At 42.4% G+C, this 25226-nt stretch overlaps 1 protein-coding gene across 5 annotated transcripts in view; it reads left to right on the top strand.

Annotated features, from left to right (window-relative positions):
* The window catches only part of pvrl2l (PVR cell adhesion molecule related 2 like), a 476506-nt gene that overhangs the window by 252292 nt on the left and 198988 nt on the right, over nt 1-25226 (top strand). For 2 of the 5 annotated variants that reach the window (XM_012860885.3, XM_036145797.1), the window contains exon 7: nt 17283-18296. The exons of the other annotated variants lie outside the window; for them this stretch is intronic. In XM_012860885.3, the coding sequence (XP_012716339.2) occupies nt 17283-17902 (620 nt within the window). In that variant the 3' untranslated portion in view covers nt 17903-18296. Of the gene's footprint in view, nt 1-17282; nt 18297-25226 lie in introns of those variants that run through there. 5 annotated transcript variants of the gene reach the window in all.

Raw genomic sequence — 25226 nt, 5'->3', positions numbered from 1 at the left:
CCTGTTCTAGCCCCACATTTCTGATATACTGTAATTTTCTCACATTATTTGGCATTTCTCATGATTATGTAATAAATCTAAGCCTTTAAAATAAAGAGAAACAGGTTTTAGCTGCAACAAAGACCCCTAAAAAAACAAGGGCCAGGAGAGCATTTTAAGATTTTTTTTCTATGTAGGCCAAATTCTCTTATTTTGCTAAATGAATGACAAAAACAAAGCTGCAAATTAACACAACGCCAAACAAAAATAAAAGTCTAAGGAATATGTAAATGACTGTATATTCACAGTAAGGTATGAGGTTATATATATTTAACAGCTTTCCAACAGGCAGTTTATAGATTCTTTTTTAATTTTCACCAAGAAATCCTCTGTGGGGTTCTCTGATCTTGCAGAGCTTTGTTCTCGCCTGCTCGGCAGACATGTTGGGTTTGAGAACCTGCAGTGAGAGCTCGGTCGTTCATGACAAGATATGTAAATGTTGGCATCAGAACTCAGTTTGTTCAAAAACAAATTCTGGTCCTGTAAAGCCAAATGACGTCTGATTTTCTGTGCTGAGGAAGCAAGCTCAACATTTTGGGTATATTGTAACAACTTAAGATTTTTTTTACCCATAGTTACATGCTAAAGCCAGACAATGAACGATAGATAGATAGATAGATAGATAGATAGATAGATAGATAGATAGATAGATAGATAGATAGATAGATAGATAGATAGATAGATAGATAGATAAAGTGAAATTAGGTCATCATAGCAATACAAATGCAGTAGAATAAAATATTGTGGTACAAATGATACATATTAAAACACTGAATGGTACAAGAGCTTGTATGCACACCATATGATGCTATATGATGTGCAAAATTCTTATACTATAGATACTATACTATGAATAGACATATGCAAGTAAAATGAACAGCTGAATATTGTTTAAATATTATGTATAACATCAATGTGGTCAATATAAACATATATTACATGTGATATAAAGTATATTTTCTAGTATTTGGAGTGTTGGTGTAGGCATTGTGAAAGGTAGCCAGTAGTTTTAGACCATTTAGACCTGGTGACAGAGGTAGAGGAGCTGTAAGGTCTGATTTCAGCTGGGAATGGTGTTAGCCCTAAACAGATGGGTTTAAAAGAGCAGAAAGTGTGACATCCTCATGTGACCATATCACGGCATGGACTTATTTCAGCTACAAACCTCTTTAGTGGACTCTGAAGGTCATGGTCTGGAGATGCTAATAGAAACACACCATGTGGAAAAAGCTAAAATTGGACCCTCAGGTCCAAACCAGGATCTGCTGCCAGAATTATTGTTTTTTTAATCAGAATCTCATTCTCTGCAACACAGTCTGGGAAAAACACCCAAGATTTGACCTGGATAACTTCTTTACCCGTGAACTGCTGCTAAAGCGAAACCATCTCTGCCAAAGCCCAACAAAGTTTCTGACAAGACTCCATTTCCAACAGTCATGTGGTTCATTAGGAGCGTTTTCCAACCAGGGCTCTTCATCCAAAACATCTAGGCTGCAGTTTATTTATTCACTTCAGCTGAACCTGATGGAAAGCGCCTTCTTCTCTCTGGAAGGCAGGGTGTTAACAAATTAAGCCCACGGGAGTCTGCTGCCTGGGCAGATGCTCGGCTACTGCTTCGCGTTCCCTCAGAGAGAGAGAGATGAAATTACGGCAAAGAACACAGACTGGAACAGGAAGAGGAATGCCATTTTTCCCAGCAATCCTCCAACCGAACGCTTTGTCAGTTTCCAGGAAGTGTCCAGAAAAGGCGTGTGTCCTACAAGCCGTGGTTACCCTGCAATCATCCAAAAAAAAAACCAAAAAAGCAGAGCAAAGCTTAAATGAGTTAAGTGAAGGAAAGAAGTGCGAGGTGTGATCACACCTCCGGGGAGAAGTCTAGATTATCTGTAATCACAGGCCACCCAGCCGGCCCGCTGGGTGCTTATTTTTACATTTTACACGTAGCAATCTGAGTTTGATCAAATCAGACTCCGAAAACACTTTCAGCAACCCACTCACAGCCTCACCTGTAATAAGAAGGAAAGGCTAATTAGAGAGACGTTAACGGCAGGCCCGACGGTGTTAAAAGACATTCAGATACTCACAGGCTCTCATCCTTTTCAGGTCAAAACACTCATCTCGCAGCAGACGACATACCTTCAGTAATTATCTGCTGCTTGAGGACGTCGCCTAATCACAGGCGCGCATTGGGGGGGGGGGGGGGGGGGGGGACATGTCAAGATGGGCTGACTGAGGACACCGTTCCGTCTCAGGCTGGGAAATCTGCACGGCGACGCAGAGATACGACACATGCAGGTACAGCTGAAGGTCTCCGGTTGTTCTGTTCCAGCTGTAGACGCACATCTCAGGACTTCTCTGAATGTTTGCAGAAAAAAAACACCGGAAATATTCAACAAAGGAAGACCTGGAATTCAGAGGGAAATATCCTCAATTAAGAATTTCTGTCACTTAAACACTACAAGTTTAACGCACAATGTCATCGTCCGTCATCCTGAGCTTATCTGAGGTCGGGGGATGGAGGTAACTATTTAGCATCTCTTTGAAACTTATCCTGAGAAATCCCAAGGCGTTCCAGGGCCTGGATGGAAATACATAACACCTCCAGGGAGTTCTGGTCTGCCCCAGGTAAACGCACCTGGTAGGCATCCCAGCATGGCCAATCCTCCTCAGCTGACTTATTTCAATGCAGAGGAGCATTAAAATAAGTCAAATTAGACAACTTACCTTGTCTAATTTCAGCTGCAGTCAGCCATGATCATTAGTTGCTGCTCTACGGTTAGTTAAGAAATGGCACCAGTGCACGCTAAAGGTCATCGCTTAAAGACGCCAAAAGAGCCACATATCTGAAAAGCTTCCTAAACCAGTCGCTCCATGGCTCAGACTTTAGATCCTGCCTCTGAATACCAAAAACAGTCCAGAGATTTCAGACTCAGGTCCTACTTTAGATCCAAGGTCTAGATCGTCCTTCATAGCAACCCCAGAATCCCACATTCCCTCATCCTCCACAGCGTTGGGGGTCAAGGTGGTACGTCTTCACCAGATCCGTAAAGCGTCGCTGGACTGGATCAACCAGACTCTCATGGCTCCTCAGGAATGACACATGGAAGAAGGTCTGGCTCAACGCAATTGTTATAACACAGTTTATAAAAGTTTATGGTCCCAATTTTTACCAGGTAACCCATCTGGAAAACAAATTGAAGATGCATGTGCACATTGTTTTGACAATGCTTTCCTGTAGAACGAGTTGGAATTAAAACAATATCACACAGATATGTGGGTGCTGTCCCAGGATAGATTACCAGATGCTGTCCTATAAATTGTGACCCTGAGCTGTAATTATTTATTTTTTTAAAATAACTTTTGTTCAGTAAGTCTAAGTGCAGCCATTGGCCCATGGGAGGAATGTCGTTTGATTTGACTTCCTGGGGTAAAACAATCTTACCTGACTCCGCCAGATAGATTTGCTCCGCATATCCATCTGGAAACCTTCCGTTGAAGTAATTTTGGGAAGGGGCGAAAATACTGGTTAGCTGATTGGCCTATGTTGGTGATAGACGGGCCAAATGAACCAATCAGATTCGTCGTCGCTCTGTTACGAGCGACGACGAAAACACAACCACAAGCCAAGCTACTCTTGCTGCTGCAGGTAAAGGCTCGTTAGCTCAGCAAAGAAATACTCTGTAATTCCGATAAAACTTGCTCGATAGCCACGCTAACGCTAGTTTCATCGGCTGAAGCCGCCATGTTCTTTAGACTGAACTGTCGCGCTTCCCGTTGCGTCACACCTCAACCCGCCTCAAAGCCAACGCTGATTGGACGTTCGTTTGGTGAACGGCTCCAAATTTTCTTCAACGGAGAGTAGCCAGACTGATCTGCGAGTGAAACCTTGAAAACTCGCGAGATCAGGATGGTCTCACGAGGCTAAAAACAATCGGCTTTAGAGGAACAATAGGTGAAATCTCACCACTAGGGGCGCTGATGAGCACTGTCTGTAGACCATAACAAGCCACAACTCTTATCTCCAAAATCTAAGCACCAGTTATTCATCATTTTACAGTTTTTGTCAAAAAAGAATGCCTTGAATGCCTGCATTAATCTAACAATGCTGTATAATGATGAATTTTTGCTTTTTGCTTTTTTAAAGCTTTCAGGAAACATGGGCATAAAAATAACGCACACATAAAAAAGAAATACGAGTGGGTACTTTTTTTCCTAAATGTATTTGAGTATTTATTATAACATTAATTAAAGAGTTGACTTGTTCTTTGACAGTAAAACTATCACACTGTTCTGCTGGTTGAAAGTTTAATAATCAGAACATTGAACGTCACTAAGAGCTGAAAATCTTTCCACAAACTAATTTAAAATATGTTTTGCTGTAATGATCTTTAGTGGCATGAATGTTTCACTGTTCCACCTCAAACATCCTTAAATTATTGCAGTGTTTCAAGATTGTAGTACGCTGATTTACTGACAGATTTTATACTATATGGCTGTTAATCTTTATGCTTTCTGGCATGCTATATAACCTTACACAAGTTTAGTGTTTGCAACGTCATACAAAGAATGTGTCGTCCATTCCTAATGCGATTGAAAACCACGTTAGGTGTTAGGAGGTTGATTTTTGTCATGAACAAACTTCTGTTTGAGCAAAATCAATTCCAGCAAGTCTATCCACATCTCTGCTTGCAGTTCAAGTATTACAAATTCACATTTTGAGTTGGAAATTTAAAAATACTTGGATTATCTTTGTCACGAAGGATACCAAAGATGTCCCTCTGTCCAAATTGATATAAGCCTCAGAGAAACAAACATATTTCAGGCTCTGGATGGCTTACGCTATCAGTTTCTGCAGTTTTAAAATAGACTTGCAGTGTACATTATGACCTCAAACAATCAGACGAGTATTAGTCGATGTTCACGGTCTGAAAATCAATGCTCAGTCCCATTGGCTCCATTTTGTTGCCTTGTTGTGTGATTTTATGACTGTATTTTACAACCGTAGCGTTAATCCGAGCTCAGTAAAGCTGCTGGCTGGAGTTTATTCCCTCATAGGCTTTACATTCCTGTGCTGCGGTGTCTGAGTGCGATGCATGTCCGCTTGCATGATGGAGTGAAATAAAAAACCGGAGCGAAGCTCTGCAGTCAGAAGCGTTTTAACAGGGAGTTCAGTTGCTTTCTGTCCCACTTGGCTGCAACGGTTGGCAGGAAAAAATAAAAAAAATAACATAAACCCCGTCTGTTTGGGGGTTGCAGCGTTTTTCTTTGTGCACGCACACTTCAGGCAACGGAGGTTTATTAAGGCAAGTGGAGCCAGGAGTTGTGTGGAAAGGTTGTCTGTTTTTGTGTTTAAATGAGTCAGTTATTGAGTGTTTGTATGAGTGCCTGCATGTGCAGCAGCTGGGTGCTAACTAAGCACAGAGCTTGAAGAGGAAAGTGGAGAGGTACTTGCGTAACCTCCTGAAGTTCAGAACCCCTGCAGGAGGCGGTAAAATGGAAAAACTTAATTAGACTTAATGTGCGCGCACGCTCGCTGCTTCGTTCTGCTCCAGCTCTCGCATGAGGCTTATTTGTTTTTGGTTTTTTTTCTGCAGAAAATACATATTTGCGTCCGCTGTCCGGTTCTTTATTTACATCCCCTGTCTTTGCCCTCTCTCCACCCCTCCTTTCCCCTCTTTCTCCTTCCCGTCTGTTTTTGCCTTTTAGTCCTCATCCCATCTGCTCGCTCTGTGTCAGAAGGCATCCATTTAAAATCCAAAGTCTCCGAGGAGAGAGCGCGGCGAGGCTCAATGGGCCAAGAAAAATGCCAAAAACAAGATGCTTAAAAAGTCATTTTTGAGCTCCCCCCCCCCCCCTTCTGTCTCCCTCCTCCCTCCGCCGTTCTCCTCCTTGTGCACGGTTTAATTTCTGCCTCACTGTCTTTCTGCCGTTCACGGCCGCCCTCTGATTGCTTCCTCGCTGATGAAAAGTGAGGAGCCAGTGGATGAAGAGCGGTGGCCAGAATCCCTGATGAAGAGAAGGAACTGCGGATGATGCAGACGGGAAATTTCCTCCCTCTCTGTGGCATCGTGGGGTGGCACGGGGAAATAATTGAGATTGTCATGGAAACACCAGTGCTTAGGTGTGTGTGTGTGTGTGTGTGTGTGTGTGTAGCTGTCGACTTTGAGTTGTGGGGTAAATGAAGTGTGTGTAAAGATCAGTGATCATCAGAGGGTAATTTAATAGAGTCTGCGTGTGTGTCTGCGTGTGTGCAAGGTTGCCTGTGTCATCAGGGGTAATTAAGCAGAGTGTGTGATGTACAATTACTCTGTCTGGGTCAGAGGTGTGATACAGATGTTCTTTGAGGCTTCTGCTCTCTTCGTGCTAATAGGTGCTTTTAAGAGCTCCAAGTCTGCTCATATCATGTGCGTGATTATGTCTGTGCATGCGTGTGTGTGTGTGTGTGTGTGTTGGAAACAAAAAACTAAAACAGATTCAGTGTTTCTGCCAAATATCTGGGAAGCTTTCTTGGTCTTCCTGTGTGCATGTGAGTTATTTCCAAACTCTTCAAGGGTCAGCTGTGTCACAGGCTCATCGGTTCACAGTCATCAATTCAAGGGGGAAAATACAATTTGAATCACGTTTTGTAGATAATTTGATCTGTTCTGGGTTTTGATGCTCCCTGAGGGTAGCCTCTGTTTGAATGGGACCTATACTGAGGCCCAGGTGTTGTCAGCACACGCACAGTCAGAAGATTTACGCTCTTATGGTGCATTCGCTTTGTACCTGCAAGTTCACTTTCTGAGGTCCCAGCTGGAAATGCAGAGAGAGCTCCTGCTGATGTCTGGAAGTCTGAACGATAAAGCCGGAGCTGACCGAGCAGCTCTGGCTTTAGTATCCAGTCAGGCTGTGAGCGCATAAAATGTGATTATGGTTGCTGATGTAAACTACCATTTCTAATACCCTGTCCCAAATGATCAGAGCAGTGGGGTAAACACTGCGGCAAAGGATATATATTCGTCAACATGTTCCTTTTGTGTTTTAACAAATTAAGGTAATGAATTCATTATCGGCTTGTTTCGGTTATAGCTGTTAGCCACCATGACAGTTAGCACTTTTTTTCCAGTTCAGAAAAAGGCTCCCAACTAAAACGTGATATCATTCCCACATCAGACTTCCCCCTTTTAAGACCAACAAAACACATTAGCCTAGCAAGAAATGATTGCGCTATTGGGATTATCATGCAGCCTATATGGAAATATTTCAATATTTTCTTAATGTAACATTTAGACTCTAGGGTGAATTGACGTCTGCTTGGGGAAAGGGGGATTAGATTTATGGTTCTACTGCCTGTAAAGTTTGAGTCTCTGCCTTTAAGAGAACTTAAAAAGCCAACGCATGGATAATAGGAGGTAAATAACTGAACATAGTTGTTATATGTAATGATGTTAAATTGCACAGAAGCAGAACGTTGCATTGTTTACCTGAAGAAATTTGCCCCTTCGGCAGTACTTAAAGGGTTTTTATTCCATAGTTCCCTCTGAGTCAGGTCATAATTTCTATCACATAAACACCCTTAATGGGCGTTATGTACTTGTGGCTGTCTGATTTAGAATAATACCCAGCATGCCAATGGAAAAATGGCTCAGTTGGGTTGCTTTGTCGTCCATGAATAAATGCTAATAAGATTCAGACAGCTGCAGTGTGAGCATTAACTTTTAAATAAAAAGTTCTTGCTTTCACACTTCATGTCTTTTTCATCATTTGTTTGGGAATATTTTAAACTTTTAAAGTAAAATCAATCTTTAGAGAACATATTTAAAAAAATAATCAGTCAGGCTGAGCTCTGAACTTTGACTAGGCCATTGCAACAGCTTGATTCTCCATTTTCCAGCCGTTCTGCTGTAGATGTGCTGTTGGGTTGGGGGTCGTTGTCCTACTGATGAACCCGTTTGGACCTCCGCTGTCGGACAGATTGCCTCACATTTGACTCCAGATTCCTTTGGTCTAAACAAAAAGGCTATGACTCAAAAAGCTACGCTGGTCATGGTGTTGCAACACAAGCCAGCACTGCTTTTTAAAGGACATTGCTCCAGGAGACTTATGGTTCATTCAGGTCCATCTTTGCATGCTTTGTTGTGCTTAGATACCTTCTCTTTCAACATTTTTAACAGGTTGTAAATGTTCAGTCTTTTTTTTTTACTTGTTTTGTTGTGAACTTTACCGTTAATACGCTAAGTAAGGCCTGGAGAGTCTGACGTTGAGCTCCCAGGGTTGTTGTAATTTCGCTGAACATTACCCGGTCAGACGTTTTGGGTGAATTAGCTGCATGTTCACTCTTGGGAGGATTATCAGCTTTAATGTTTTCCACTCATAAATATATTTTTTTAATGTGCTTGTAAAATGGCCTTATGACCTTTCCCAGACTGAACAAACTAACATAAAGCTGCCTTTAATTGTTCATTGCTGTTCATTTATTGTTCACACCATCATCCTGCAGAAAACCTTTTTATAGAAGTCGCTGTGATGATCAAATGCTTTTTTTTACTGCAGTGTCTGGCTGATTCTTTCTTTTTTAAATGCTATTTAAGCAAAATAGTTGTGCTATCCTCAAAAGTATAATGATAGTGATGAAAACAAGCTTTTTTTCCCCAAAGACTGTGTTACATATACAGAAGAATATAAAACCTGCAGGAAACTGTCGCTCTATCTTATAATTGTATAATTACATAATTGTCAAACTGCTAAGTTTCGTGCTTTGTATCTGACCAAGACTTGATTTAAATCATTTCATATTGACGATGCAGATACATTTTTATAGAGCGTGAACACATGAGTTTTATTTCTTTCAAAGTGATATAAAGACCACAAAGTCTCTCCTTTTGAAAATTGAATGCAACAGTTATACCCTGTGAACCGATTGGGTTTGAATAAGGTTAATATATGTGTTGCATTCCAGGAAAAAGCTCATTTTAACTGCAGGCCATCTTGCACTGAACCTCTCAGCAGTATCTTAGATGCTAGAAGCTAAAAAGAGTTGTTTTATCTAAACCTGCTAATAAAATCTATTTAAATTACACTTTTAAAGCCCACTAGGGGGGTTCTCTAATGATGTCTGTAAAATGTAGGCTCTATTTCAAAGTCTCCTGTCTCAGTTTTGTATCTAATTAGAGTAAAGAGAGTGAAAAGGTCAGCTATTTTTTTTTTATTCAGCCCACTTCATTTTACTCCCTCCATATTCCTCCTCATGTAATGTTTTTTTTTTTTCTGTGTGTGTTTGGTGCGTAGTAATTTCAACATTACTAGATGTCCTTGACCAAAAGCTGCGTTTAATGGGAGTCAATCTTGTCTGCGCTGGTTCAGGCTGACAGCCTCTGGTGGGGTTTCATGTCCCACTTCAAAGAGCAAAAAAAAAAAAAGAGGAGAGGCGCTGAAGAAGACGTAGATTATTTAGATTTTACTTCCTTTTGGGTTTATAAGGCCTCGCTCTGCTTCTGTTTGTCCTCTCCTCTCAGCCGTAACTCTTTCCACCTTCCGTTCCCTCATCTCGGTTCACCTCGTTTAGATTATCCCCTCCACAGCGAGCGTAGCTGAGTAGAGATGGGTAGTTTTCACGGGTCTCTCACTCCCCCCCCCCCACTTTAATCTTTTCCATGTTCATGACACTAATACAGAGACTGATCTAAGCCCTCCTGCCTCTCTGTGTGACATTTATCACTGTGCTTCTTAATGCAGCCAGCCTGCCTCGCTTGACGAGAAATAAGGATGACAAGCGTGGCCTATTTTGTTGCTTATGATAGGCTCCTCTCCTTTTGACTTTTTTTTTTTTAGGGGAGTATTCACAGTGAAGGATGTTTACTAAAGTGTCTCGCTGCCTGGTTGACGAGAATTTGACATTAAAGTTTGATTGTAAATCTGGCATTTTACCGTCTGCGCTAAACTAGGATCCATTAGTGTCTTAGATTGTAATAAATGATGTTGCATAACGGCCTCATAAACCCTGCAGCTATTAGAAACATCACCAAACATAACATCCACTTTTGCCACCGTCGTGTCTTATCCACCAGACCTAAATCACCACTGACGTGTCGTTTATTTGCAGATTGCTAAGCAATCAAGGGTTAAGATCATTGACATGTAGCAGAGAAAACGAGAAACACAAAACTTCCTGATTACAAAACAACTGCTCGCCGAGTGGCTGCGGCTCAGTTCATTTCCAACAATGCTGACTCAGTAACCAAGAGTCAGACGGCACAGAATGGGTTTGCAGTCGCTTCCTTGTGTAGACATCAGTCAGAGTGATTTTAGTTTGGAAAAGGAGGAGAAGGTTGTTAGAGGAGAGACGACTCGAATGCTAATCGATGGGGGGGCAATCTGAGGTTACGTCATCTCCACCGTCTTTATGTTCCAGTTTTCCTCTCGTCAGACAGTAGGAAAAACATGGACGCTCTCACAAAGCCACAGACACAGATACAGCCAACATGAGCCTCAGAATGCATTTAAAAGTCATTTTATTGCATTCTTTATTTTGAAGTCTTGCTGAACTGTTCGACTGAACATTAAACGTTAAACAACAGCCGGCGATTCTTTGTTGCTCATTTGGCCACTAGGACAACTGTTGTTAGAGCAATAACTATAGCAGTAACATTTCTACGTGGTGTTTTGTGCATATAAAGAGCACGGAAACATCCCGTCTTACCAACACTGAGAAGTACGTGTACGACAGACTGAATGTCACATAAATAACAGAGAAATGCTAAAAACAGTCAAAGTACGAAGTTTTGCTCAATGTTGTTGCGAGAAGCAGCCATCGTGAATGCAGAAGGTATGATTGGGTATGATCCTGTTGACTTTCCAGTTTGTAATCCCAGCTTTAGGGGCCGTTCTGGTTTAAATTTCCAACTCGGAGGTCATAAATGGCAACTACCGACACTTTTTAGCTTCTCAGGGAGTGTTTGTCTGACACATTCATGCAAATCAGTGTTGTACATCGCTTCTTTTTAACCTGAACATCCTTTTACTGTCAGAATAATGTTATCTTTTAATGACTGTGCAGTATGTTTCCCCTTCTAATAAGTATTTTTTCCACTGCTGTACACATGAACCTTAAATTAGCTGTTTTAATATTGTGATTTTCTCTAGGATTCTTTGTTTTTCTGTGGGTGTTTTTGATTTGTCTGTCATGTGTGCATTCATCTCACCAGAATTTCATTACGGATGCATTATGACAATAAAGGTTTTCTATACTGGGTTCTTGAAATGGAATGCAGCACGAGTCCATGAGTCTTTCTGAAAGCTAATAGGCTAATGGGCTCGTTTCTAAGCTCACAGCTGATCAATGGACTCCTCTATAAGCTTTACAGTTTACAGACTCTTCTCTAAGATAATATTTGGCTGAAATGGGCCCTCCTAAGTGCAGACCTCTGAAAACAGCCCATTAGTTAGCTGCACTCTTAGAAAACAGCATGTTAATTCACTCTGAGCTTAGAGAAGGATTCCTTAGATAACAGCTAGCTTGGAGGAAGGCCCATCGGCTTGAAGTTTGTGTTGCAAAGGGTCTTTTAGCCAACCGTTGGGTTAGAGGAGGTTAATTGAAGCCAGAGAAGTCCTGATTAGCTACCTGTTGGCTTATCTGCTAACTGTTATCAAAATTACCCTAAAATCATCTGAAGGTATTCCCAAAATCGCTGTAAATCAGACCTAACTGCCGTAATTCAGTTTCAGCCGGAAATTGATGAATTCGTATTAAATCCACCAACCTTGGATTACGCTTTCTCATCCACCAATTTACACTTAGTCCTCAGTGGAAGGGATAAAGTGCATGTATTAAATTAGGTTTAGGTCTCCTTACCTCTCAAGAAGAAGAAATGTCCAAAACCTATAGTGTGAACTTCCAGCATTGACTGTAAAAATGGTGGCACCCTGCGATTGCAGTAGGGTGCCTCTCGTTATCCCAGAGAAAAACCTCCATTAGCCAGCTGTTCTCTGAGGGATGAGCCAGTTAACTAGCTATCTCACAGAATGGCCTATGAGAAGAGCCTATTAATTAAATTTTAGCTTTAAAAAGACAATTAGTCGGCTGTTAACTTGTGGAAAAGTCAATGAACTCTCCGTTAGCTCACGAAAGGTCTATTGCGAAAAAGCCTTTTACTGAGCTCTTAGCTTGGGCAAATGACCAAGTTAACCAACTGTGATCTTGAAGAACAGGCAATAAACTTACAGTTAGAACGTTAGTGAAAGGTCTTTTGCTTGTTAGTTTAGACAGAGGTGGCAGCCGCGGAAATTAACTTACCATCGATGCTCAGGTCCTGAAAAAAAGAGAGATTCAGACAATGTTGTTGAGGATAGCAAGGACAGAGGGTGTTGGAGTTCTCCAAAAGTCAATCAGGTCGGCAGGTGGTTCTAACCATACCAGATTATTCACTGTCGTGGATCAGACCAATTCCAGAGGTGTCATCTGCAAACTTCAGGAGCTTCACAGATGGTTCCGGGGTGCAGGCGGTCTTGTGCAGAGAAATGAGGGTTTTTGTGTGGCAGCAGATGCTCAGGAGCCTTAGCTGCTGCTGGTGGTCAGCCTGGAAGCTGGTTATCCGCTGAGAAGTGGATGCCGACACCGAGCTGGGTGGGCTTCTGATGGAGGATGGCTGGGTCGACGCTGTTTAAGGCTGGACTGAAGTCCTGGTGGACCTCGTCAGATGAAGCAGCCAGTGATCAGAGTCCTTGAGCTGCACAGGGAACTGCATCTTTTTACGTTGGGTGTCAGTGATTCAAGGTGTTTTTATTCCTGACGGGACATTTAATGTTGTCTGTGAACAACAATGAGAGCGTCTGGGTGTTTTTTAAACCACATTGATCTGTTTTTCAGCCTCTGACGTCCAGGGTGGGATGTAAACATCAGCCAGACCAAGCAAAGGGAACTTCCTGAGTGAACGAAAGTCTGATAAAATAAACAATTTAGTGAAAAACAATACATGAGGTAGAGTTTTCCTGAACTTACAGGAAATGTTGGCGTTTTTGTTGTTATGGATGGTGCTAATTTTCTCTTGAACGAGCCTCAGATTGAGTATTTTTCCCCTCATTCTTCAAAGTAGGACGACTCCAACTGCTGTAAATACTGTTGGGATCTTATTGTCTCTACCTATTTAGGGATTCATCGGTAAATATTCATGACGCTCAGTTAAATAACAAATGTGCTACAATAAATGTGTTGTAAACCTCAAACATTCAAACAAAAATAACAAGAAAGGTATTGTATAAAAAAAGGTTTCCTCTTTTTTTTTTTTTTTTTGCTCCTAGCAGAAGACAGAGCAGCTTTATGCACAATTTCAGTTCAGATATTAGCAGTCATTGGTTTTTTTTTTTTTTTTTTTTTTTTGGACAGAAATCCATCCTGCTCCAGTGTATGACCTGATCTATTGAAAAATGAACATGCCAGCTCTAATGGCCTTTTTAGGTGCATTGTCTGCATAGTCCGTACTGAATAATAGACTATCAAGCTCTTGATTAACAGAAGGATGACAGCCACCAAAGACCCTCTCACAAAAGGCAATTATTCAGCTGTCTCTCTGTCTCTCAGGCGCTTGATAAATGCCACTAATGTCTAAAATATAAATGGCACAGTAAATATAAATAACACTTTGGCCCACATGTTGTTTTTCTATGCCAATCTGTAAGTTTGAAAGGGAGGGAAAACTAGGGCAGAGAAAGTTGGATTCATCATCCTTAATGCCTTCTGTCACTTGAATTGGATATTAACCCAACACTGTCCCCCTAATTTAGCCATCATATCCTTTCCCCTGAGCCCCGCCTTGCTCTCAGGGCCCGTCTGCGTCGTGCCGGTACCGCCCTCGCATGTGAACCTGGGCAGAGTACTTTAAAACAAACCCGGCCATCTCCTTTCAGCCCTGCTCACTCATCCCTCCAACAAAAACCTACTCCGACTCCCTCTGCCATCCCTATGCTCACTTCTTCTCTGCTTTCATCCATTTTTTCCCCTCTCTGCAGTTTCAGAATGAAATAATTTGCATGGATCACAGGCTCTCGGCCCAAGCCCAGTTGACACCCCCCCCCTGCTGGTTTTGTTTCCATAACCATACTTTGCAGCTCCATAGAGGCCATTATCCAATGTCCAATGTGATATCTGTGAAGGAAAACAATGTCATTCACGTCATGTTGCTGCCCTGGCGTACAAACCCTCACAATACTCATTCCTGGGAACCGTACGTTGCTTGATTGGCGTGCGCGCCTGTGTTTTCCAGGGGAGCCGGCAGAAACTGGGGGCCATTTGCATAAAACAAAGCTTCTGTTCCGCTCACCTATAATTGTACAGCTTCTCAAAGGAAAGTCTGCATGTAATTCACACAGAGAAGGGAAAAAAAGGCCCTGTGTAATTGTATACTTACAGGGAATGAGAAAAGTTTACACACCCTGTGAGTAAAATGCCAGGTGTTTGTGACATAAACAAAACGTGATAACCCCTTTCAGACCTTTTTGCCTTTTTTATACGTCTTGTACAAATAAACTGAAAAACAGATGTATGCACATCTTAGATTCAGACTTGTTTTTATTTAGTTTTCAGTCCTCATCAGTTCACACCCATCGATTATAGTGAACCTGAAATAAAGTTTTGCTGTCTTGCTGTGATTTTTTTCCCCCTCACATTTCCTCATTTGCCTCCTTTAGCTAAAGCTGCACTTATAGCAAAAGGTTTCACGGAATATAAATGAACTCACTGGATGCTAATATTGCATTGTGCTGGGAAAAGTATTGGTAAACTGGTCATTTCTCTAAAACTAATGGAGAGACCAGATGAAAGCTGGTCAGGGAGGCATCCAAGAGGCCCAGCAGTTCTGTAGAGCCGCCGCATTTTTTGCCCACTTTGGTTGTGTTTTGCATGTGACTTTAATATATTTTAATCTGCATAGATTTATATTAAGGAGCAGGAAGACAGAAGTCTTACTTCCAAATGTAATCATCCAGGCCCGATTAGAATCTCCCAAAATCCGTTGGGGTTATCAGTTACGGTCTGATGAAAACAAATTAGTTTCTTTTTTTTTTTAAAACACGATTGTGGAAGTAAGGGTTGACACCAAACATCATACTCTGGCGTCGCTTTTCTTCAAATTGAGCCGGACGTTTTGTCAAGATAGATGAAAAAAAAAGAACGGCTCAAAATACCAGCGAGTTTAGACGCAAATCCTTCAAGTGTCTGTGAGAAAGCTAGACGAAGAAGAGTCCATGCATATGAGAGGAAATTTAACCGTTTGGATTGGCCGAACCAGAGACCAGAACTGAACCAGACAGAAAAGATGTGGGGACACCCAAACAGGGCTATGCACAAGAGATTTAGCCAGAATATGAGAGATTAGCAGAATGTTGCCAGGCAGATTGAGCTAATATTGTCATTTCAAGATGAGGGGTGCTGACAGCCTCCTACTGAAAAAGACAGAACGCTATAACTGACTGATAAGGTGCTACAGCACAGTATTTATGTGAGGATGTCCACATGCATACAGTAGAATTGGGGTCCTTTATGGACGTGGGGAGATTCAGTTGTAGCCGCGGCAAAGTGAACAGCAACTGCAAGCATGAAGATGCACACAAAGGTAAAAAATAAATAATAAGACACTGTATAGTGAGAAAGGAAATATGCAAAGTTATTAACTGTTTAAAATAGGGCACTCAAAAAATGTAAGAAATGTGTAACTGTCTGGGGCGACTTAATAATCAGGTTATTGTAGTTTTTTTGGCTGTTATACTGTTCTAACACAGGGTGGCCAACATTGTCAAGTCAGAGGAAGTTTTTTTTAAACCCCCCAAAAAATAACTTTTTTACCTGCTCTACAAAACATGAACATTTAAATAAATAAGTTTGATTTATTTATTTTTGGTAGTAGGAAATGAATGTGTAAATCAACAAAGGTTTAATACGACAAATGAGCAAAACTCTTCTTTTAAAGATGGTCATCAAGTTTGAAAATTATTTAGAATTTCATTTCATTTTAACAATGAGAATGTCAAAAGTGTATTTATTAAAAGAGGAATACTTTGTGTTGTAAATAACATTTTCAATTGAAGAATTTTAACTTTTCTGTAATAATTTTGCCTTAATTAAAGACTAAAAGCTTCCATCTTCATCAGCTACCTGTGCAGTGGACCAAATCTGTGTTAAAATGCAGTTGGGGGGGAGGGGGCATGCCTGCTCTAACAGATTTGCTTTTCATTTACATGGTACATGTTGTCATATTAACTATGCTGAAACAAGGTGAACTGATTCACCTTGGCCTCATGGTCACATGACTGAAGCCCGGTATTTTAACAGGGGCGTGTATATTTTTCAGAGCCACTGTAAGCTCGCCTGCTTGGTGTGAGGTTGGTGTCGTCTTTTTCTGCCAGCGTGAATCTGCTTGTCCAAAGCCCTCCTTATCTGAGCCGGATGCTTCTTTTGTTCTTATTTCTACTGAGAATCCTCTCAAAAAAGCGCCTGTCTGCGGCGTGAACCTTGTACCTCTGTGGGCTTCTCATCGGCGAGGTCTGGACGACGGACAATGAGGAGGCAGATAAGGGGCATGTGGAAGGGGTGCGAATGGGAGAAGGGGCAATTAGGCGGGGTGAAGGTGGTAGGGTTGGGAATGTTAAACACTTTCCAGGCGAAAAAAGCTGCGCTCATTTCATTCTCCTCAATTAACACCCTCACCTCCTCTCTGTCCTGGCTCTGCTTCTGTGTCTGTCTGTTTTCGCTCTGCTGGACCAAAACCCCTTTAATCCGTTTTCTAAGACAAAAACAAAAAAACGGAGTTTCAAAGCAAAAGCTGCATTTGATGATGTTGCAAAGCCCGGCTTCATTTTTGTTTCAATGTTCAGCTGAAACATGAGTGGAGAGGCAAACTTGGCTCACACCAACACAAAGTTTAAAAAGGCTTTACCCCCCACACCCCCGCCCCCTCTCTAGCTGCCAAAAAGGGGGTGGAGAGGGCGACTAAAAGGCGACCGACAGCTGGACAGACTGAAATGTAGAGCAGAATGTGGCACAAAGAGCAGCGGCGGCAGTGAGTGAGTCCCATTCAGCCTGATCCCAGCAATGACTGCACCCTTACCGAGGGATTACACTCAGAAGAACATTACTGCACACTTGTAAGAGGATTGTGACACACGTTCTATCACCACTTACAAATTTTCGAGAAGAACCACAGCCATCAATTCCTTCCTTTTTTTTCTCTTCCTCCACTCACTCCTTCATTTCAACCCCTCCATCCCCTCTGCAGAAGCCCTGGAGGATCCGTCCAGCGTGGGCACAGTGGCCGGCGCCGTCATCGGCTCCCTCTTGGCCCTCCTGCTGGTCGTGACTCTCGTCGTCGTCCTGCTGACCCGCAGCCGCCGCCAACAGAGGCGGGGCTTCCCGAGCGCCGGCGACTCCATGGCGCCGGGCAACGGCGGCAGCAACGGCTCGGACTACGGCAACAAGGCCCGCCTGCTGTTCGCCGGCGCCGGGAACGCCGGCAAGAACGGGACGGGCGCGAACAACAACGGGCCCGTCTACACGTACCGGGAGGGCTGCGACGCCACCGGCACGCTGACGGACAAGCCCAACAGCTTCCACCACCACCTTCACCACGCCCCCGCCGGAAGCCGCCCCGCCGCCCACGACATCCTCCTCTGCGGCGAGCTGGACGAAGCCGAGCGGAGGAAGTTCAACCTGGACGACAGCATCGAGGAGGAAGACGAGCGGTACAATCGCTTCGGAGGCGGCGGGAACATCCTGCCGCCGGCGTACCACGCCCACAGAGGCCACGGCGGCGAAGCGGAGATGGATGTGTACCTCGACGACGACATGGAGTCCCAGCGGGACGGCTCCGTCATCTCCCGGACTGCCATCTACGTCTGAGGACGCGGGGGAGGAAGGAACGGAGGGGGGCTGGGAGTAGGACGAGATGGAGGAAGTAGGGGAGATACAGACAACCCCCCGCCTTTTTTTTTTCCCAACGCTAAGAGTAAAACCGCCTCCATTAGCTCAACACCTACCTGCTTCAAAGTCAACCTGACTGCAGAGCTGCCATCAGTGATTCCCTCCACGCTTCACACTCGCTCCATGTCGATGTCTAAGGAGGACCACGAGAACAATAAAACCAGAAAGAAGTCGTCGTGATGCTTGTGAGGCAGACGTTGTGCAATGTGGCTCAGTTTGTGACCGTGTTTAAAACTGTACCCAGGACGGACTCCATTCAGTGTAAGTCAAATATATCAAAAAGGAGAGAGAGAGAAGAAACCCCCCCCCCCCCCCCCCCGCAAACCGTAAACCTTAGCGACTCTCGACGCCGCTCACCGCTACGTTCTGCTCGCTTCAGCTTCGCCGTGTGGTTGTGTGCGGAGTGGCTAAAAGTGTTTGTGCCGTAAAACGTCGCGCCCCCGGATAAAAACGCAGCTGGAAACGCGACCGGCGTCGCAGAATCACCCGGACTGATGAGGAAAATGTTCGTTAAGCGGCTCCTGTGAACGTGGCTGATGTTCTGCAGACGGTTCAGAAACTCGGAAAGACTAAAACGTGTCGGAAAGACTTTTCTCCTAACCGCCGAACGAGACTCTGCCGGGGGGGTTTGCTCCCTGTGACACACCACCTGGTTTCCTGGTGGGAGCCGCTGAAGGAAGCCCCCCCCCCCTACCCCCCATGCTGGGTCACATGACAGACTTACCAGTGTGTGCTAATGTGTGGCTGGCTGTGGTGTTAATGATGTGCATCATCCGTATATTGGGCGGTGTGTCAGTGTAGCACAGTTGCTGTTGTTGTTGTTGCTGCTGTTGTCGTAGATGTCGTTGTCGTCGTTGCTCTTGTGTAATGGTGTTGATCTTGCTAAGAAAAAGATGCACCGAGAGCCTTGGGGGGTTTCACAAAGTTTCATGTTGAGTCTGTAATGACTCATTAAATGAATACAAAAAAAAGTTGCTCTTCTTTGTTTCCCACTCTGCTTTCTTCTTTTTCTCTTACCTTCTTTACTTTTTTCCCCCCTCTCTGTTTTCCCTCCTCACTTTCAGCTGCTTTATGGTCAAAGTAACATGGAAATAACTACAGTCATGTGTGCAAACAGTGATGTTTCTTCTATTCATGGTTCCGCATATGAAGTGAAGTATTCACGAGCGTTGTTAAAGGTTATTGTGTGTCATTTATCACTTTTGCAGGTCATTTTTGATTGTTTTGTTTTTTCAGATTAAAATATATTCTGTATTCAAGATGCATTTATAAAGAGAGAGTATTCAACAAAATAAAAGCTAAACAATTCCTCACTTACACCATGTATGTCAGCATATTCAGTGTTGCAGCAAAGATGTAAGAAGGTGCAGCAATGAGCCATAATTCCTGCCATCACCAAACTGAAATGAGATCTTTAACCAGTTTACGTCACACAACTGGTTGGAGAGGCAGTTGACACACACTCAGTGGCCACTTTATTAGGTACACCTTTTTAATTGCTCGTTAACGCAGATGGCGAACCAGCCAATCGCACGGCTCCAGCTCAGTTCAGATGTGGCGACGCCGATGCTCTGATGTTTGAACTGAGCATCAGAAAGGGGAGGAATAGGGGGATTTAAATGACTTTAAAGGTGGCATCATTATTGGTGCCAGACGGTTTGGTCTGAGTGTTTCACAAACTGCCGATCCACTGGGATTTTTTTTCCACTCAACCCGCTATCTGCTTTATAGAGAATGGAATCTCGTCGGCAGAGGTTGTTGATGAAAACACCTTTTAGATGTCAGAGGAAAATAGGCAGACTGCTTTGAGTTGATAGAAAGGCCGCATTAGCGCTAACCGCCCCGTGTTACAACCGAACTATTCCGAAATTCCCCTCTGAATGCTCAGGAAAAGAGCACACCAGGCGGCGCTCCTGTCAGCTAAGAACAGGAAACTGAGGCTAGAATTCAAATGGAGTCACCAGAATTGGACAGTAGCGGGTTGGAAAAACGTTCCCTGCTCCAAAGAGTCTCAGTTTCAGCTGCAACCTTCAGCTGGTCGGGTAGGAATTTTCCATAAACGGCATGAAGGCATGGATCCATTCTGCCCTGTGCAAACCATGCAGACAGGTGGTGGTGCTGGTGAAAAAGTCTGGCCCATGTTTTCTTGGCCGCTCAGAAGCAAACCAGGATTGTTTAAAACATGTCAGCATAGCGACGTTCTGCTGCTGACATGATGCTTACTTCCAGCAAGACGATGCACCAGGCTCAGATAATCTCAAACTGTTTTCAGGAGAATGACGCTGATCTGGCTTCACTCTGACGGCCTCCACGGTCACATCTCTGATTTTAGGAAGGAGCGCCAGCGTGTCTCACCGATCTGCAGCAACTTTGGTCCTAAATCGTTGAACGTGTCTGACACCTTGTTGTAGTTCCCTTTAGGACTGACTTGGGTAGTTCTGAAGGGAAATGTAGGGCCAACCGGGTACCGGCATAAAGGACCTAATAAAGTGGACAAACATTGTGTGTAATCTGTTCTTCAGGATGAAAAGTAAGCGTCTAACTCCTGGTCTCAGGTGTTATAGGATGCATTAAATACAGAATTTACTGCATAAATATCAAACATTGATAACAACCGTATCAGAGGTTTAAGTGCAATTTTAGATTTGATCTGTAAACTTGAGAGTTTCTCCTCTGAAAGTAGGAAAGATTAGGTGAGAATTATTCATGTAAAATCTGGAAGACCAAACAAAAATGAACTAGCCACAAAAGATTCTCTCATGCATTTATTAAAACCACATTCAGAAGATTTCAGTTTTGTTTTTGTGGCATACTTTCTCGTTTTTTTTGACACAAGCGCTGCTGGTGGTAAGTTTTACCGGAGCCCGCACGAGAAGACGTGTGCTGCAGCCTTTTTTGTTTTGAGCTTATTGCAAATGTTTGCGCTCCAGCCAGTTTATCATTTCCATGAAGAATTTACAAGTTGAATGTAGCAGTAAATAAGCACAACAAGTTCTGTGAGTAATATAATGCAGTAGGTCCAGACCCAAGCCTGCGGAGACGATGGGGTGTGAACAAGGACTCGGGTCGCTCCGTTTGTCAAACACTTGCCTTATTGAGACAAGCATGTTTCATTTCAGAAAACATTTTAATTAACATTTAATATGAGCCTTTTTTTCATCTCCCAGTGACTGTGTGGTGACCTTTGCAGCATGAACAAAAGCCTCTGGAGGTGTGTACTGCAGACCAATTTGAAGAGTGAAGGACACGCTCAAAGCTTTTCACGCCACAGAAAACTCTCCGCATTCCTCTCAGAAAGGAGAATGTCGGGTGAAAAGTTTGCTTTCAAAATGTGCGGAACAAATAGGATTTGCAATTTTCACAACGAATTAAATGCACACCGGCCTAAATAAAACTGATCGTTTTAATAAAAAAAAAAAGAGCATCAAGTATTTCAGATACAACAGAGTTAAACACTCAGAGGAGCAGCAGGAGACAAAAAAAACAGAGAAAGTCCGTATGGCTCCCAACTTAGCACAGGTTCACCGTCAAACCTGACATTAAAACACAGAATTTATTAGAATTAAGTTGACCTGAGCATTTTATTTAATTTTCTGGTATATAACAATCTTTAACGGCGCGTAACGGAGGATTTTGCAGCAGAACATCAAATCTATCACAGCTGTGCTCCTGAAAACCGAACACACACTATATTTAACAATAATACGAATAATCCTCTTTAATTAAGGGGTCTTGCTCGGGGACCCAGAGTGGGAGTCCATGGGATTCAAACCGGGGACCTGACAGCCTTCCTGGCTCCAACCACCAGGGCACCGCTCACCACTTAATTTATATATTTTTTTACAGTCAAGAATGCAGTGAAATGGTTACATGCAAGTCTCTGCAGGTTTCACAAACTCAACTTAAGGAGTTCAATCATTATTTAAAGTTAAGATAATCACAAATTACAAAATAAAGTTAGCATAACTTACCTTTCATACCTTCTATCTCACTTAGCCGATCACTTAAGCGTGTTCTTGCACCATATGCAGTGAAGCTCACCATCAGGCTGCTGTTAGCATCCCTGTTTCCAGCCTGCTTTAATAAGCACCTCTCTACAGTAGAGGAGATGCCAACAGAAAAAGTTCTTAACTTCCTAATAAAACCACGATTAGCCGGCGTCAGGAGCAGAAGTCGCTTCGCAGGGAAGGGAAGATAAAATCCTGTTTGCTGCCTTTTACCCTGTAGTGTTGTTGGAGTGTTTATTCACCAGCTAGACCTGATTAATGTGGAAGAAATGAATAAAAGTGACCATTTACAACCTAACAAAATGTATTTCATGGTATGGATAATCTGGATGTATCTAAAATTTAAGGTTTTAAAGACTTTTAATGACCTTCCAGGAACCCTTTACAATATTTGAGTTTGTTTTTGTCCATTTCAGCATAAAGAGTCATTGAAAAAGCTTCTGAAAAAGGGAATTTTTAATGAATGTTTTTGATCTCTTGCTTTTCATCCAGTGTACTGTAACAATATTGTCAACATGATATAAATGTCATTGCTCAACATGAACTGTAACTGCTGTTGTGCGGGTTGGAAATCTACAGTTTTGCCATTAAATCAAGAGTTGAAATGTTTGGATTTTATATTGATTTTGTTGTTCCTTCTGGTATAAAGGAGCGCTGCCTCAGCTCTTCTACCGCCGAGCATTCCCCCTTGTTGTTGATGGATGTCGGACATATTGTGCTATCTGTTTTCTTCCTAAATATTTCAGTGGAGACCAGTAGAGCCAATTATGTGTAAATAACTCGCAGACGGACAGAGTTTAGCTTCAGTTCTTACACATATTGTTTTCACAGTTTTATTTAGTACTCGGTGAGGTGCATTCATGCTCCAAGATTCAAATTTCTCCGGAGAACAAACGATAACTGTCTGCGTTAAAGTTGAAAGAGAGTTATTTAGGTTTTGTTTACAGTTGCGGATTATTTTTACGGGAAAAAGTTGTCGTCAGAGCGGTCGGTGAAAACAAAACCCCCGGGGATTTTTGGGGCGTTCCATCTGAATATATCCGCGGCTTCTCCAGGGGGTTTCTGAAGGCGCCGTAATTTTAAACTGTGATCACAAGTCGGGCGCCTAATTAGTCCCGGGGTCTTGTAACGTGGATGCACCCTCAGCAGAAAAACTCACCCTTCATAACTTTTATTTTTTTTTTGTTTCTGCACAAACCACTTTGAATAAAAGGGAACCATTCCAAGACGACCCTCTGTGGGAAAACGGGTAATTAATTACGCAGCTCCGTGTTATCAGCCTATAAATACCAAGCGGCCTCGACGCTCCTCCAGAAACAGCGCAGAGGGCTGCACCTGCTCTGAATTTGCTGCCACAGGGACCTATTTCTGGTTTTTGCAGACTCACTCAAAGACTGTACATGTGGCTTTGTCACCGCAGCCTCCATGGATTCACAGCGTCACCCCTGGATACTCATTACATAATGCACTGCCTACTGTAACGTTTATTTAAAAATAAACCCTGTAATGTGAGTGATCTGCATGGTGGGATCGACGCAGTGCATTTTGGAGGCCTTTCCATATTCTGCCTAACATATGGACATACAGGGTTATATTTCAGAAAAGTTAATTTAATTTTAATTCAGGTTCAGAAAGGTGTATCTTCTTAAATATTATTTTAAAAAAGTACATTATAGTATTTATTCCTTATTATCATGCATGAACACAAAAAAATTCTCGTGCTTTATGGACTAAATTGTATTGCTGTGAGACGACCCTTCAGAAGGTGTACGCAATCATTTAATGGAAAGTGAGTGGATGGAAAAACTGTGATAGAAAAGGGTGTAAAAGCAAAAAGGAAAGGACACTGCAGCCAGAGATCCAGCGCCAGAGAGCAGGCCACAGGTGTGCCGCTGCTTGTGTTAGGCCGGTCCTGAAACGCAGACAAGACATTTTAGAGGCATCTTACTGGGCTTAGAAACCAAAAGACTGGACTGAAATTAAATGATAATTACAATGTTGGCTGTCATTCATATCAATCAAAATTATAAATGCTTGAAAAATATCACTCTATCAAAACATGACTGTATATGTGTGAATTCCCCCTCAAGTCGAAATCACAAATCAAGTCGTTCTTAAAGTTACGGGCTTTAATCACACAAGGAACATGATATGTGCCGTGAGAACAGTTTGATACAGACAGAAAGCAAATAAAAACAAATTATTTCAGTGTAAAGACATCAAAGAAACAACGCAACCATACATACATGACGCAACATAAGTTTGTCACGTTACATCTTTACGGTCAAACAAAGATAACAGTAACAAACATAAATGTACCTCATTGCCGCTTTCCCTTGAGAGAAAATTTAAAATCTTCTGTCCTTTAATGCACTATGCACTTTATCCAGTCTTTTTTAATTATTATTATTGTCTTAGCCAGAGGAATCGAGGTTCTGCCTGCTAGCTTGGTCCAGAATGTTCTTAATGAACAGGTACCCAAAAAAAAAAGTTAGACCCTGTCAACACGCGGAAGCAAACTTTGGTTCCCCCCTTAATTAAACATGTTCCCCCCATCATCAAAACAAACAATATACATGAAATACACGAAATTAAGACTTTAATTTTAAACTATTTTTACTACTAGAAATGCATTTATGAATTCTATATTTTTAACCTAATATTTATTAATCTATTATTTATGTATTTATTCTGACTTTGATGGCAGCTACAAAGTGAATTGATATCTGTATAAAATAGCTTTTGAATAGTTTTTTTCTGTTTTGGTGCTGTTTGGGCTGGCACTGGGGTTCGTTCTACGCTCCCTGGAGACTTCCAGTGTGCAGACAGATTCAGGCTCCAGCTATGACTGCATCGTTCAGATCCATGGTGGTGCAGAAGGAAATTCACCGTATGTGGTTTACCGGTCCATCTGTTTTATGTTCCAACCTTTGCCTATGGTCACGAGATGTGGATCAAAATCCAAAAAAACGGAAACATGACAACTTTTGGTCGTTTTATTTCTCAGGAGAGCTCCAAGGGAAGGCAAATTTATTTGTGTAGTACATTTCAGTACAGAGACAATGCAAAGGGCTTTACATGATTAAAATGTAGCAAAAAACAGAATAAAAGCAAGTTGGAATAAAATGTAAAACAAAATATAATATGGAGAATAGAAACTAAAAGCAAACATTAAAAACAGTCGGACTACAAAGTTGAACTAATGATGTTTCAGTAAAACATTTTAACAGTCGAAG

The sequence above is a fragment of the Fundulus heteroclitus genome, chromosome 13 (assembly GCF_011125445.2).
Source record: "Fundulus heteroclitus isolate FHET01 chromosome 13, MU-UCD_Fhet_4.1, whole genome shotgun sequence".
Lineage (NCBI taxonomy): Eukaryota > Metazoa > Chordata > Actinopteri > Cyprinodontiformes > Fundulidae > Fundulus > Fundulus heteroclitus.
The sequence above is the reverse complement of the archived record's forward strand: the minus strand, read 5'-3'. Positions and strand labels throughout refer to the sequence as shown.